Genomic DNA, 16,471 nt, shown 5'->3' with positions numbered 1-16,471 from the left:
AAAAAAAAAAAAAAAAAAAGGATTCACAGAGAGACATATAAGACCTAAAGAAGGTAGCCGGGTGCAGTGGCTCACGCCTGTAATCCCAACACTCTGATAGGCCTAGGAACATGGACCGCTTGAGGCCAGGACTTCAAGACCAGCGTGGCCAACATGGTGAAACCCCATCTCTACTAAAAATAAAAAATTGAAAAATTGTGGCTTGACACGGTAGGGTCTCATGTCTGTAATCCCAGCACTTGAGAGGCTGAGGCGGGCAGATCACCTGAGGTCAGGAGTTCAAGACCAACCTTATCAGCATAGCGAAACCCCATCTCTACTAAAAATACAAAAATTAGCCAGGAGTGGTGGTGTGTGCCTGTAATCCCAGCTACTTGGGAGGCTGAAGCAAGAGAACTCCAGCCTGGGCCACAGAGTGAGACTCTGTCTCAAAAAATAAAAATAAAATAAAATAAATTTAGCTGGGTGTGACGATGTGTGCCTGTAATCCCAGCTGCTCAGGAAGCTAAGGCACAAGAATCACTTGAACCTAGGACATGGAGGTGGCAGTGAGCTAAGAGCATGCCACTCCACACCAGCCTGGGTGAAGAAGTGGGACTCTGTCTCGAAAAAACAAGTAAGATCTAAAGAAGGCCATGTGACGAGAGAGGCAGAGAGTGGAATAACGCAGTTATAAACCAAGGCATGTCAAGGATTTCCAGGAGCCACCACAAAAGCTAGAAAGAGGCAAGAGAGAATAAATTTATGTTGTTTTGAACCACCAAGTTTACGGTGATTTTTTCCAGTAGCCCTAGAAAAGTAATATATCAGGTCTAATTAGCCTTAGTCTTAGTGTGGGCAAAGAAAGGTTTTCATAGCACCTGGTCTCTGAATCTGTAAAGAAAGACAGACAATTCAAGACTGAAGGATTCTCAAGATCCTAATACATAAACCATGCTATATGGGTCAGTTATTTACAAGGGTTAAACAGTGAATGCGGAATGTGTAATTTACAGTCAACATCCAGCCCTGATCTTGATTTTATCCTTCCACAAAAGTAATACTGCTGATTATTATCTCCATAGCCCTAAAATAACTTCACTCCCTGTTACTGCCCTGACTTGCTTGAATAGAGCAGCTTCAGAGCAAAAGATAAAAAAGTGTACCAAACTCCATTTCAAAACATGTGGCGAAACAAGATATATTTTTAGTTTTTTGTTTCTGTTAAAGTATAAGAAGGGAAAATAGGTAGCAAAGGCTACTGCTAGCTGCTTTTCAGAAAACATACATGGTATCAACAGATGCAATGCTTACCCACATCAGTTCCCTCTTCGAGGACAGCCTTGTTTTGAAGTTCAGGACCTGCGACATCTGTGAAAACTCCATCTTCGTCCACTAAACAATCCTATAAAGTATCATTTTGAACAATTAAAATATCAAGACATTTTCTCTTATGATGATCTGGCAAACCAATATATATAAAACATATAGCCTAGTCCCTCTCTACATTGAAACCCTAGTTACTTGGCTGGGAGCAGGGCTCATTGCCTGTAATCCCAGTACTGTGGGAGGTTGAGGCAGGTGGATCACTTGAGGTCAGGAGGTCGAGACCAGCCTGGCCAACATGGCAAAACCCCATTACCACTAAAAATACAAATACAAAATTAGCCAGGCATGGTGGCATGCACCTGTAGTCCCAGCTACTTGGGAGCCTGAGGCAGGAGAATCACCTGAACCCTGGAGATAGAGGTGGCAGTGAGCCGAGATGGTGCCACTGCACTCTAGTCTAGGACACAGAGTAAGACTCCATCAAAAAAAAAAAAAAAAAGAAATAAGAATGTGTGAATTTTATACATTTAAATCACCAAAGGCAAAATGTGTTATTGAAACATATACATAAACTTAAGTAACAAAATATATTAAAACATCTTTGAATGGTCTCTATTATTTCTAAATCTATGGCAACGTACACAGTTGTTCCCTTTCAGACTCACCTTTTAACTAAATGGAAATACTTGCTAAGTAACTGAAGTGTGTAAGGTAAGTGTAGAAAGGACTGTTTAGCTAAAACAAACACACCTTTTCAGGGAGTAAAAGTAATTTGTCTATGTGACTTAATCCTAGAAAGAAAATATTTTAGAAGTGCCTCATAATATATATTCTTCAATTCTAACGTGCAAATTTTTTCCTGATTCTTGGAAATATTTTTCAATTAGTATGAATTTTTGAAACTTTGGAGTACTACACAACCCTAAGCATGGCACAATTATATGACAAAAGTCATCATTTTTTAAAAATAAAGATGTTGGTTAGAATTTATCATTTCCTTTCATTAAGATGAATTAAAAATGAAAAAAGAAGAACAGTACCGTGGGCAGGTTGTGCTGAGACGCTACACTGTAATCTTCCATACCATGAGCTGGGGCTGTGTGAACCAATCCTGTTCCTTTTGCCATGGTCACATGATTTGCAGGTAAAAGAGGAGAGGCTTTATCAGGAATTAATGGATGACTACAAGTACCATTTTCCAAATCTACACCTGTGGGGAAAGAAAACCACTATTAAGTTTCATTTTATATGGCGAATCTATCTCCTTAAGCTTAACAATAGAATATGAGGTTAAATGTGCAGAATCTAGAACAAGACTGGCTAGGCTCAAATTCCACCTTCCCCTTTAACTTGTCCTGTGACCTTCTGGAATCTATAAAATGCAGATAATTCTGATTCCCATCTCAGAGGGTTGCTGTGAGAATAAACAAGTTAATGTAGTTTCTGTGTTTTGATACTTACTGTATCTACCACTTAATATTCTCTTCCTCACCACCCTCCCAAAAAGATCTCTAAGTAATCAATTAAAAATAATTCATGTTTTTGCCAGGCGCGGTGGCTCAAGCCTGTAATCCTAGCACTTTGGGAGGCCGAGGCGGGTGGATCACGAGGTCAAGAGATCGAGACCATCCTGGTCAACATGGTGAAACCCCGTCTCTACTAAAAATACAAAAAATTAGCTGGGCATGGTGGTGTGTGCCTGTAATCCCAGCTACTCAGGAGGCTGAGGCAGGAGAATTGCCTGAACCCAGGAGGCGGAGGTTGCGGTGAGCCAAGATCGCGCCATTGCACTCCAGCCTGGGTAACGAGAGTGAAACTCCGTCTCAAAAAAATAAATAAATAAAAATTAAAATTAAAAAAAAATAATTCATTTTTTTCTGGAAAGAAAACCTACCCCATATGAATTACTTAATTCTTCAAAATTTCTACTACTTCAATAAGTAGAAAGCTACATGACACCAGCTTATTTTGACAGGGATAAGGAATATATATATAATCCTCCACAATGTGGTGACTCAAATAGCAACTCAATAATTATCTGATACTAAGAATTTGAAACAATTATGTTATATAGACAAAAGATCTTTAAATTCAACCTTAAAACTTTCAAACACCTTATGATTTTTAGCTTCTATGATAACATGTAACTTGCCAATGAATTCTTTTTTTTTTTTGAGACGGAGTTTAACTGTTGTTGCCAAGGCTGGAGTGCAATGGCACGATCTCGGCTCACCGCAACCTCCGCCTCCTGGGTTCAAGCAATTCTCTGGCCTCAGCCTCCCGAGTAGCTGGGACTACAGGCATGCACCATCATGCCCAGCTAATTTTTGTATTTTTAGTAGAGACGAGGTTTCACCTTGTTGACCAGGATGGTCTCGATCTCTTGACCTCGTGATCCACCCGCCTCGGCCTCCCAAAGTGCTGGGATTACAGGCTTGAGCCACCGCGCCCGGCCTGACAATGAATTCTTTAATAGCCTTTGCATTTAAAAAAGAGGCAGGGGGCTGGGTGCAATAGCTTATGTCTGTAATTGCATTCAGGAAGACTGTTTGATCCTAAGAGTTTGAGACAAGTCTGGGCAACACAGCGAGATCCAATCTCTATTTAAAAAAAAAAAAAACAAAAAACGGGAGGGTACAAAGTAAATTATTATTTTGGTTTTTATTTTTATTATCCTATTGCACCAAAGAGGATCAAATCATCTAAAAATTCTTAAGCTCCTTTCCTGTCTTTGACATAAAAATCTTTTTAGTTTTGTTAAGGTTGTTTAAACTTCTCATTGGCTTGTATCTGAACGGATTAATTTGGAGGCTTTCCTATTTAGCTAGGCAGTCTTTCTAGGCAATTTTTGTACCTTTATTTATATGATGGAATTTTTTTTTTTATCATACCTAAGGATAAAAGATAATTTTAGGCCAGGCGTGGTGGCTTACATCTATAATCCTAGCACTTTGGGAGGCAGAGGAAGGAGGAACACTTGAGCTCAGGAGTTCAAGACCTGCCTGGGCAACGTAGTGAGACCTCATCTCTTTAAAAAAATTAAAATAAAATAAAATTCTAGGCATAGTGGCTCATGTCTGTAATCCCAGCACTTTTAAAGACCAAGGTAGGAGGATCACTTGAGGCCAAGAGTTCAAGACCAGCCTGGGTGATGTAGCAAGACCCCATCTCTACCAATAAAAAATTAAAATTAGCCCAGCATGGTGGCACACACTTGTGGTCTCAGCTATTCGAGAGGCTGAGGCAGGAAGATCACTTGAGCTTAGGATCCAGAGGCTGCAGTGAGCCAAGATGGCACCACCGCACTCCAGCCTGGGTGACAGAGCAAGACCACGTCTCAAAAAAAAAAGACCAAAAAATAGTTAATTTTAAACTTCCCTAGACTTCCATAATTATATTTCAAAACCTCAAAAGTCACTACCTCAAAAGTCCCAAATTATACCTCACAAAGAATTCTTCTGGGCCAGGCAGAGTGCTCACAGCCTGTAATCCCAGCACTTTGGCAGGCCAAGGCGGGCAGATCACTTGAGCCCAGGAATTCCAGACCAGCCTGGGCTATACAATAAGAACTTGTCTCTACAAAATATTTTTTCAAAATTAGCTAGGTGTGGTGGCACGTGCCTATAGTCCCAGCTACTTGGGTGGCCAGGGTGGGAGGATCACCTGAGCCCAGGAGTTTGAAGCCACAATGAGCTGACTGGCCCACTGCATTCCAGCATGGGCAACAGAATGAGACCCTGTCTCTTTAAAAAAATAAAATAAAGGCCAGACACGGTGGCTCATACCTATAATCCCAACACTTTGGGAGGCCAAGGCAGGCAGATCACCTGAGGTCACGAGTTCAAGACCAGCCTGACCAACATGGAGAAACCCTGTTTTGACTAAAAATACAAAATTAGCCAAGAATGGTGGTGCATGCCTGTAATCCCAGCTACTCAGAACCCGTGAGACAGAGGTTGCAGTGAGCCGAGACTGCACCAATGCACTCCAGCCTGGGCAACAAGAGTGAAACTCTGTCTCAAAAAAAATAATCAAATAACATAAAATTCCTTTGATAGAAAAACTGCTTTTTGATAATTATCAGAATTTATTCAATTCTCTATTAAAATTATATGCCAAAAAATGAATACATTCATTTCCTTTCTTGTCCCTTTTTATAAAACAGATAAAAACAATTTTAAAAATTAATTTTGCATAAAATGTTACCAAGTAACTATTGGCTATTGCAAGCAATTTTTTTATCTGTTGTACATTTATTAATATTCATATTTTTCTATACTCCTATCATGCTTAATGTATATTCTCCTTTAGTGTAATCCATGTAAAATGTATTCTAGAAAGGTAAAGGCCCTAACTGTTTCAATTCACAATGGGCACTGCTCATCAAAATAGTAAATTCAAGTCAGCCCAGTATTTTGATGACTATGTTGTCAGATATCTAAAAGTCTTCACCTGAAAATGTTGAAATAGTCTCAAACGTTGTTTCCAAAGTAGAAGCAACAGATGCTACTTTATCTGCAGCCAGTATGTAGAGGTCTCCAGACCTAGAACATTTCACAACAGCATACCTAACATAAAATTTTAGGAAAGAATTACCAATCATGAAACAGGAAAAGCCACAGATATCATTTTAATTTTTAAATATCGTTTTAGAAAAACTAACTTCAAGATCAAACTGTACTATTTTCAAAAGACTTCATAACATATGTGCCTATTTCATTTTCCTCAAAAGCTGGATAAGGTCTTAAAAAGGATCATCTAAAGGTTAATAAAATCTATATGAACATAACAACTAAGGTATAATTCATTAAATTTTAAAATAATAAAGAAGATAAAATAAATTCAAAATAATGGTAATGACGGAATAGATTCAATTTGTGGCTAAAATAAAAAATGCAATAATATACCCACCTCGATTCTGGCTTATAGCAAACAGCTTGATTGGCTGGAATTGTCCAAGGCTGTGTGGTCCAGACCAAAAAACTAACAGGAGATGAACCATCTGTGAAAATAAAATTTTAAATATGTTAGCAAATGGGATAATTCTATAACTTTAGTACACTCAAGCTATGAATAAATCTTACCTATAAGAGATGCCAATTTAGGAGAAGGTTTTAAGAGAGGAAATTTTACATATATGGAACGACTGACATGCTCAGGATTATATTGAAGTTCTGCTTCAGCCAATGCAGTCCTAAGGTTTAGAAATATTAAGCATTAATATGTGGAAGCCCCACAAATTTCTCCCTTTTAATGATCAAAAAATGCATATATACCTAGATGAGGGAGACCAAAACACAGGTTTATAAGATCGATAAACCAAGCCCTATAAAAGACAAAATATTATGTTAAAGGTAGGATTTTGTAACACATACTTCAACCTACTCAAAGAAGAAAAAATATCTCTTTACCTTTTCATACATTTGGTAAAAAGTTCTCAACTGTTTGGCTTCATACTTCCCATCAAATGTAAAGTAGCAATTATTCCAATCTGCCATTATTCCCCAACGTATAAATGCTAATTTCTGTTTCTCAATGGCTGCTTTAGCAAATGATCTAGCTGAAAAAAAGAAAAGAAAAGAAAAGCTTCTGAACACCAATGAATTTGAACTCTTATAAACATGGTTTAGCATGTATCTCTCTAAATACAAATGCTACAGACAGTTTAGAATATAAGATTTTTTTTTTTTTTTGAGAGGGGGTCAAGCTTTGCTGCCTAGGCTGCACTGCAATGGCATGATCTCAGCTCACTGCAACCTCTACCACCCAGGTTCAAGCAATTCTCGTGCCTCAGCCTCTGCAGTAGCTGGGACTACAGGCATGCATCACCACGCCCGGCTAATTTTTTTGGTATTTTTAGTAGAGATGGGGTTTCGCCATGTTGGCCAGGCTGATCTTGAACTCCTGACCTCAGGCAATCTGTCCACCTTGGCCTCCCAAAGTGCTGGGATTACAGGTGTGAGCCACTGCTCCCAGCTTATAAAATTTTGTAATAGAAAAATAATATGAAGGTCAACAGTGTTCAGGAGATACCTACAACAAATTCTAAAATTAACTGGAATTGCAAAAGTTAAAATGTTATTACTGTCTTCTGTATTTTCCAGACTTTATACAATGACCTCACATTTAGGAAAAATAAACTAGAAAAATTATTCCTTATTATTTCTTAATTTAAGAAAAGGTCAGATAAAAATTTTCATTTCATTATACACAAAAAATTAATCAGAATATCAAATCTAAGCCAATGATAATATGTTTCACAAGAAAGTAAAAAAACCTTCATAATTATATCCAAATATACAAAGTATAACATATAAGAAAAAGCGAGCCCTCCCTGGCCCAGTGTACAAAGAAAAAAGATTAAATAAGAGAATAATGTAAAATATATGTATTTTAGAATTTACTCGTCTTAACCCCAGAAATAAGTCGGCAAGCCCCCTTGCGGAAAGTTAAAAAAAAAAAAAAAAAAAAATCACAAAAAAAGACTGTATAAAATATGAACATTGAGAAACTGAGAATGCAATTAAAAATGCTCACAAAGTCTTTCTTTCAATATCCAAACATAGGCCGGGCGTGGTGGCTCACGCCTGTAATCCCAGCGCTTTGGGAAGCCAAGGCGGACAGATCACCTGAGGTCAGGACTTCAAGACCAGCCTGGCCAACATGGAGAAACTCCACCTCTACTAAAAATACAAAAATTAGCCAGGCATGGTGGCACATGCCTGTAATCCCAACTACTTGGGAAGATGAGGCAGGAGAATCCCTTAAACCTGGGAGGCAGAGGTTGCCGTCAGCCAAGATCGTGCCATTGAACTGCAGCCAGGGCAACAACTCCATCTCAGAAGTTCTTATAAAAATCAATAAAATAGGCCGGGCGCGGTGGCTCAAGCCTGTAATCCCAGCACTTTGGGAGGCCGAGGCGGGTGGATCACGAGGTCAAGAGATCGAGACCATCCTGGTCAACATGGTGAAACCCCGTCTCTACCAAAAATACAAAAAAATTAGCTGGGCATGGTGGTGCGTGCCTGTAATCCCAGCTACTCAGGAGGCTGAGGCAGGAGAATTGCCTGAACCCAGGAGGCGGAGGTTGCGGTGAGCCGAGATCGCGCCATTGCACTCCAGCCTGGGTAACATGAGTGAAACTCCGTCTCAAAAAAAAAAAAAAAAAAAAAAAAAAAAAAAAATTAAAAAAAAAAGATATACAAAAAAAAAAAAAAAAAAAAAATCTGAATTTTCTGTGACAGAAAGGCATTTCCAATAAATCTCATTATACCCAAACCAAACCAAAACAAAAGGTTCCTTTGGTAAAGCTCTGACTTTTCCAAGGAACCTGTTTACAAATATCATTTTAAAATAGAAATAGACATTATTTTACCTTTCTCTCGAATTTCTATAGCTGAAAGATTCTGAGCTTCTCCACCAAGTTCTGATAATACTTTTACTTCAATGGGCAACCCATGACAATCCCAGCCGGGCACAAAATGTATTTTGGAACCAGTCATCATATGGAATCGATTGGCTATGTCTTTCAAAATCTGCAAAGATAAAATTATAATTATCATTCATACATATAACATTTGGCCTACAATTTAGATTTTTTTAAATTTAATCCCATTTTAAAAACTGCAATTTGAAAAGGAAATATATAAACTAACTTTTATTAAAAACTATTAACACAAATAGCCTAATATTATTTATATTGAGCTAAGAAGTATGATCGGATCATTGCAGAACTTACAGTGTACTCAGAGAATGGAATATTATGGTTAACTCTGTCATTGACAAAACCCTTACTAATACAGTAGACCTCTTCGTTAGGTATAGTTTTAGAACTAATTTACCTTTTTAAGTTCATTTTAAATACTAGAGGGCAGCAGAGCCTTTTTAAAAATGTATCACTATAGTAGAATGGGGGAATCAAAGGCAAAGACTAGACTTGGCTCCAAAAGCTCAATTTCCCTCTTCCCAAGAGGAAACAGTGCTCTGACCACTAGCCCAGTAGTCCAGAAAACAATTTCCTCCTTTCCATACCTATCAAAAGTCAAAAAGATATTATGTTCTTCTCCCATCTCTTGCCCTCTTTAAAAACTCTAATTTCAAACTGTTTACTAGTGAACATGAAGGAGCCTTGTAATCTGAGTGGTTGTCACATTAAAAAAAAATTATCAGAGGCTGGGTGTGGTGGCTCACGCCTGTAATCCCAGCACTTTGGGAGGCCAAGGTGGGCAGATTACAAGGTCAGGAGATCGAGACCAGCCTGGCCAACATGGTAAAATCCCACCTCTACTAAAAATAGAAAAATTAGCTGAGCATGGTAGCATGCGCCTGTAATCTCAGCTACCTGGGAGGCTGAGGCAGGAGAATCACATGAACCCAGGAGTTGGAGGTTGCAGTAAGCCAAGATAGTGCCACTGCACTCCAGCCTGGGAGACAGAGTGAGACTCCATCTCAGAGAAAAAAAAAAAATTATCTAGCTATATATACTTAAGATTGGTATACTTTACTCTGGGTAATTATTTAAATCAATCGTCATATAAATAACCTTCTTTCTACTTATCTCTTTGGAAATTGTCTATTTATTATCTGTCTCTTCTCTGTAAAACATAAGCTCCATGAGCTCAGAGAGCCCATCTTTCCTCTTCACCCATGAATTCCAGCATTTGAAATAGTTTCTGGCACTATTCTGTAAATATTTATCAAATACATGAATGCATGCATTCATCATATATACTCTAAGCCATGGTATCTTATACAGTAGCCACTGGCCACTGTATTTTTGGTGCTAGTCCAAATTCAGACGTGATTTAAATTATGAAATATATACCCAATTTCAAACATGTGTTATGAAAAAAATGTGATATATCTCAAAAAATTTTATTATTATTATACTTTAAGTTCTGGGGTACACGTGCAGAACGTGCAGGTTTGTTACATAGGTATACCCGTATCACGGTGGTTTGCTGCACCCATCAACCTGTCATCTACATTAGGTATTTCTCCTAATGCTATCCCTTCCCTAGACCCCCACCCCACGACAGACCCCAGTGTGTGATGTTCCCCTCACTGTGTCCACGTGTTCTCACTGTTCAACTCCTACTTATGAGTGAGAACATGTAGTGTTTGGTTTTCTGTTCTTGTGTTAGTTTGCTGAGAATGATGGTTTTCAGCTACATCCATGTCCCTGCAAAGGAGACATGAACATGCATATTTCTATCATGTGTCAACAAAACAAAAAATGTAATAAACCATATCTTGGGTCATAAAAATAAAACTCAACAAATTTCAAAGAACTGGAATCAGGCTGGGCGCAGTGGCTTACGCCTGCAATCCCAACACTTTGGGAGGCCAAGGCAGGCAGATCATGAGGTCAGGAGTTCAAGACCAGCCTGGCCAATATAGTGAAACCCCATCTCTACTAAAAATACAAAAAATGGGCCAGGCGTGGTGGCTCACGCTTATAATCCCAGCATTTTGGGAGGCCGAAACAGGTGGATCACCTGAGGTCAGGAGCTCGAGACCAGCCTGACCAACATGGAGAAACCCCTAAAACTACTAACCTACAAAACTAAAACTACAAAATTAGCTGGGCATAGTGGCACATGCCTGTAATCCCAGCTACTTGGAAGGCTGAGGCAGGAGAATAGCTTACACCTGGGAGGCAGAGGTTGCAGTGAGCCCGAGATTGCGCTAATGCACTCCAGCCTGAGCATCAAGAGAAAAAAAAAAAAAATTAGCCAGGCATGGTGGTGAGTGCCTGTAATCCCAGCTAGTCAGGAGGCTAAAGCAGGAAAATCGCTTGAACCCAGCAGGCGGAGGTTGCAGCAAGCCAACATCCTGCCATTACACTCCAGCCTGGGCAACAGTTCAAGGCTCCATCTCAAAAAAAAAAAAAGAACTGAAATCATAGAATATGCTCTTCTTCCATAATGGATTAAAATGAATAAGGGAAGGATAACAGCAAGATCTTCAAACACTTAAGAACTAAACAAGACACATATGAGGCCAGGCACAGTGGCTCACACCTGTAATCTCAAAATTTGGGATGTCAAGGGCAAGAGGATGACTTGAGGCCAGAAGTTTGAAACCAGCCTGGCTAATATAGCAAGAATTCGTCTCTACAAAAAATAAAAAAAGTAAATAAAAACTATAAACAGCACACATGTAAAAATTTCATGAATCAGAAAGGAATTTCCAAGGAAAATTTTTGTTGTACTTGTTGAAACACGGTCTCACTCTTGCCTGTAGGGGGGAGACCCCGTAAGTGCCTAGGCAGGAGCCAGAAGCCTCAGCCTATTTCCATATAAATAATGAAGAAGAAAGTAACTAGAAATATAATCGTAGTAGTTATTAGCTATTCACAGGTGATCTTAGTTACTCATAGTTACTAATTCTTTTATTAATACCTCTTAGGTCGGAAGCAAACCTGGGGTGATATTGTGAAAGAAATGACACTAAAGCAAGATGCTTTAAGCCCTCTGTCACGCTGGCCTGCGTAAGGGCTGCTGGAGGGCGTCTCAGCTGTGCCGCTGCGCCAGTGCTGGGAAAGTGCCCACTGTTTAGCCAGCTAGGGAAGGAGATGTCCAAGATGACCAAGACATCTTCTTCCTCGGGGGGGGGGTTAGAAAAAAACTCCTCCAAGCTCTTGTGGTAGGCCTGACGCTGTCAGGTAGGCCCCAGGCATCCAGGGGCTTAAATGTCTCTATGTGATACTGTGCTTCAGTGGTCACATTCCATGTCCACTCTCATGTTCCACTTCTCTACCTGGTTCCTTTTTCCTCAGAAGAAATAATCAGTAAAAGTAACGTAAATCTTAATGTTTTTATTCTTTCTTAACAAGTACAGAAAAAGTGCTGACACATTATGTTCCTTACCTCATCTTGGCAACCTGAAAGCCTTGGGCCCCCGCCTATATGACACGTGATGTACCTGACCCTATCACTGACCACCAGTGCCATGCCCTACCTACCCTGCCCCCAGCTTTGTACTCAATAAAAGCCAGAGCGTCCAGGCACTCGGGGCTACTGCTGGACTCCACGCTTTGGTTGGCAGTGGACCCTGGGTCCCAATCTCTCTTTTCTCTATCTCTGTGTCTTGTGTCTTTTATTTCTACAATTTCTTGTCTCCACACCAGCAGAGAGGGCCTCACAGGACCCTGTAGGGCTGGACCTTGCAGTCTCCCAAGCTGGAGTACAGTGGTGCGATCATGGCTCATTGCCACTTTTGACTTCCCAGGCTCAAATAATTCTCCAACCTCAGCTGAGACTAGAGGCGCATGCCACCATGTCCAGCTAATTTTTGTTTTCTTAGCAGATACAGGGTTTCACCATGTGGCCCAGGCTGGTCTGGAACTCCTGGCCTCAAGTGATCCGCCTGCCTTGGCCTCCCAAATTGCTGGGATTAAGGCGTGAGCCACTGCACCTGGCCTCAAGAAAATTTTAAAAACACAATCAACTGAATAAAAATTGAAGTACAACATGTCAAAATTGGTGGGGCACAGCTAAAGCAGTGCTGAAAGGAAAATTTATAGCATTAAAGTGCATACATTAGAAAAGGGATGCCTGTCAATAGTGTAAAATTCCACCTCAAGAAACTAGAAAAAGTGGGGCAAAATGAACCCAAAGCAAGCAAAAATAAGAAAATAAAGATAAAAGCCAGCTGGGCACTGTGGCTCATGCCTGTAATCCCAGCACTCTGGAAGGCCAAGGTGGGTGGATAACTTGAGGTCGGGACTTTGAGGCCAGCCTGGCCAACATGGTGAAAACCCATCTCTACTAAAAATACAAAAATTAGCCAGGTGTGGTGGCACACACCTGTAATCCCAGCTACTCAGGAGGCTGAGGCACGAGAATTGCTTGAACCCAGGAGGCAGAAGTTGCAATGTGCCATGATCGCACCACTGCACTCCAGCCCGGGCAACAGAGCAAGACTCTGTCTCAAAAAAAAAAAAAAAAAAAGGTGAAAGCAGAAATCAGCAAAATTTAAAACAGAAAAAAAAACAACGAAACAAAGTCTGACTTCAGGAACGATAGCATGAGAAGCCATGTGGCCCTGTTTCCTAGTAAAATTGGTAAAAATTATTTTTAAAAACAACCATTTAGGGCTGGTCACAGTGGCTCACACCCGTAATCCCAGCACTTTGGGAGGCCGAGGCAGGCAATTCACAAGGTCAAGAGATCAGGAACACCCTGGCCAACATGGTGAAACCCCATCTCTACTAAAAATAGAAAAACTAGCTGGGCGTGGTGGCGTGTGCTTGTAGTCCCAGCTACTCAGGAGGCTGAGTTAGGAGAACTGCTTGAACCTGGGAGGCAGAGGTTGCAGTGAGCCAAGATCGCACCACTGTACTCCAGCCTGGCACCTGGCAAAGCAGCGAGACTCTGTCTCANAAAAAAAAAAAAAAAAAAACAACCATTTAAAGCCTCTGGAATTGATCCTAAAGTTATACACCAAATGAAGAAACAACTATATAAGACAAATCTTCAAAAACTAGGTAAGAAAAGTGAGTGTCTATGGTATTTGACCCAAGACACTCCCTCTCTCCTCTGTACCAGTTAGTTCAAAGAAGCCAAGGCTGCTGTAGCCTAGAACACAAGGTTCCCTATTCTCCCAGCTCCCAGTCTAGGCCTATCTTTCCGAGGAGGGGCAGGACATCAAAACGTCTCCTCCTTCCCCAGCTACCTGCTGCTACCTATTCCCCAGCTAAGTTCTGGGCAAGTGTAGTCAGGAGGCAGAAGCTCCCTTTCTTCACTCAGTCCTCAATCATGGAACAGTGTGCATCTGCTGGGAATACCGGAAGTCCAGTCATCCTTGTCCTCACTCATAAGATGGTGGTTCCATACCAGGAGAGGCCACTCAAGAGGACCTCATGCTACCATGCTACTGCCCACCCCATAAACACCTGACTCCTAAAGTGGGAGTGTACCTCATAGACGTGCACAGTTGTTCCTACTCCAGAGCCCTGACTGGAAGACACTGCCGGACTGGAAGAGAAGCAGGCAATAAAATGAATAATTCCTAAACTCTTCCCATTGTTAGAGTATTCAGAAGTTCAGGCCTGATGGGGCTCTTAGAAGAAACAGTGAAAGCTGTAGAAAAAGGCAATTAGAAGATCCATAGGTTCAAGATGATACAGGCTAACCTATAGGCCACATAGCCTGGAGGAGAGAGCCATGGAGAGAAACAGCTGAGAGAAGCCCTCCTAGGATCAGAACAAATACCAGACACTGACCTTAAGAACTAGTCCTTCAAAAGACCTCAAATTTGATTTCTATTAGTCTACGCAGCAGTTTATGCCCCAGGGAATTGTTGAAAACAACAGAGTCAAGAGCTGGAAAATTTCAGAGCTAAATACATTGGTGTTGTCAGGGAAAGAGAGGATAGGAGCACTGCCAAAATCACTGTCATCCCAGGGTGACTGTGGACATACCCAAAGCCATGCCTCCCTGAGAATCAGAGGCTTACCACAAGGGAAGAATGGGAGGAGGCAGAAACAGACTTCATGAAAATACTACAGCCAGTCACAAGTAAATAACAATTACAAGCTCTGAGAGGTGGGAGAGACCAGTATTCAGATTTACTACATCTAAAGTGCCCAATTTCCAACAAAAAAATTACAAGACATACAAAGAAATACAAAGTATGACACACACACTGGAAAAGAAAGCAGAAAATAGAGGCTGGGAGCGGTGGCTCACTCCTATAATCCCAGCACTTTGGGAGGCAGAGACAGGTGGATCACAAAGTCAAGAGATCAAGACCACCCTGGCCAACATGGTGAAACCCCATCTCTACTAACAATGCAAAAATTAGCTGGGTGTGGTGGCATGCACCTGTAGTCCCAGTTACTCAAGAGGCTGAGGCAGGAGAATCGCTTGAATCCGGGAGGCAGAGATAGCAGCCGAGATCATGCCACTGCACATTGGCCTGGTAACAAAGTGAGACTCAGTCTCACAAAAAAAAATAGAAACTACCTATAAAAGTAATCAGATGTCAAATGTTACAGAAAAAGACTTCAAAACTGACATTATAAATGTTCAAAGAACTAACAGAATCCATGATTAAAGAGATAAAGGAAGGTATGATGATAATGTCACATCTAACAGAGAATATCAATAAAGAAATAGAAATTTTTTTTTTTTTTTAAAAGACCCAAAATGGTCGGGCTCAGTGGCTCATGCCTGTAATCCCAGCAATTTGGGAGGCCAAGGCAGGCAGATCACAAGGTCAGGAGTTCGAGATCAGCCTGACCAATATGGCAAAACCCTGTCCCTACTAAAAATACAAAAATTAGCCAGGCATGATGGTGGTAATCCCAGTTATTCAGGAGGCTGAGGGAGGAGAATTGCTTGAACTCGGGAGGCGGAGGTTGCAATAAGCCAAGATTGCGCCACTGCACTCCAACCTGGGCGACAGAGCAAGACTCCGTCTCAAACAACCAAAAAAAAAGACACAAAACGAAAAATTCAATGGAGAGGTTCAACAGTAGATACAATCTAACAGAAGAAAAAATAAACTTAAGTTAGATCAATAAATACTGTATAATCCAAAGAATAATAACAAAACTAAACAGAGCCTCAGAGCCATCATTACACACATCATTCAGCATACCAACAAATGCATAATGAGAGTTTCAGAAGAAAGGAAAGAAAACAGAGGCAGAAAAAATATCCAAAGAAATAGTAACTGAAAATTCCTCAAATGTATTGAAGAACATTTGAAAATTTCTCAAATGTATTAAACAACACCAACCCATACATCCACAAAGTTCAATGAACTCCAAGAAGGAAAAAACACAAAGAAATGGAAAAACTTGGAAAGATATTTTAATTTATTATATACAATGCATCGTTATAAGTTCCATCACTTTAGAAAAGATTGAGTATTGCTTAGAGCACAGTAAAAAGGTGCAAGTTAGAGACTTTGGGAGGCCAAAGCAGGTGAACTGCTTGAGCCCAGGAGTTCAAGACCCACCTGGGCAACATGGCAAAACACCATCTCTACAAAAATTACAAAAACTAGCCAGGCATGGTAGCCTGCACCTGTGGTCTCAGTTACTTGGGAGGCTGAGGTGAGAGGATAGCATGAGCCCAGAAAATTGAGGCTGCAGTGAGCTATGATTGTGCCACTGCACTCCAGCCTGGGTAAGAGAAAGAGCCTGTCTCAA

The 16,471-nt window shown here is 40.6% G+C and overlaps 1 protein-coding gene across 2 annotated transcripts in view; it reads right to left on the bottom strand.

Annotated features, from left to right (window-relative positions):
* Positions 1-16,471, bottom strand: part of IARS2 (isoleucyl-tRNA synthetase 2, mitochondrial) — a 58,961-nt gene that overhangs the window by 38,214 nt on the left and 4,276 nt on the right. For both annotated transcript variants that reach the window (XM_017526332.2, XM_017526333.2), the window contains exons 3-10: positions 8,684-8,843; positions 6,720-6,868; positions 6,585-6,634; positions 6,393-6,502; positions 6,220-6,310; positions 5,761-5,876; positions 2,349-2,518; positions 1,294-1,384 (exon numbers count right to left, since the gene is read on the bottom strand). In XM_017526332.2, coding sequence (XP_017381821.1) covers positions 1,294-1,384; positions 2,349-2,518; positions 5,761-5,876; positions 6,220-6,310; positions 6,393-6,502; positions 6,585-6,634; positions 6,720-6,868; positions 8,684-8,843 — 937 coding nt within the window. The remainder of the gene's footprint in view (positions 1-1,293; positions 1,385-2,348; positions 2,519-5,760; positions 5,877-6,219; positions 6,311-6,392; positions 6,503-6,584; positions 6,635-6,719; positions 6,869-8,683; positions 8,844-16,471) is intronic.

This window comes from Cebus imitator, unplaced genomic scaffold (assembly GCF_001604975.1).
Source record: "Cebus imitator isolate Cc_AM_T3 unplaced genomic scaffold, Cebus_imitator-1.0 Scaffold42, whole genome shotgun sequence".
Taxonomy (NCBI): Eukaryota; Metazoa; Chordata; class Mammalia; order Primates; family Cebidae; genus Cebus; species Cebus imitator.
The sequence above is the reverse complement of the archived record's forward strand: the minus strand, read 5'-3'. Positions and strand labels throughout refer to the sequence as shown.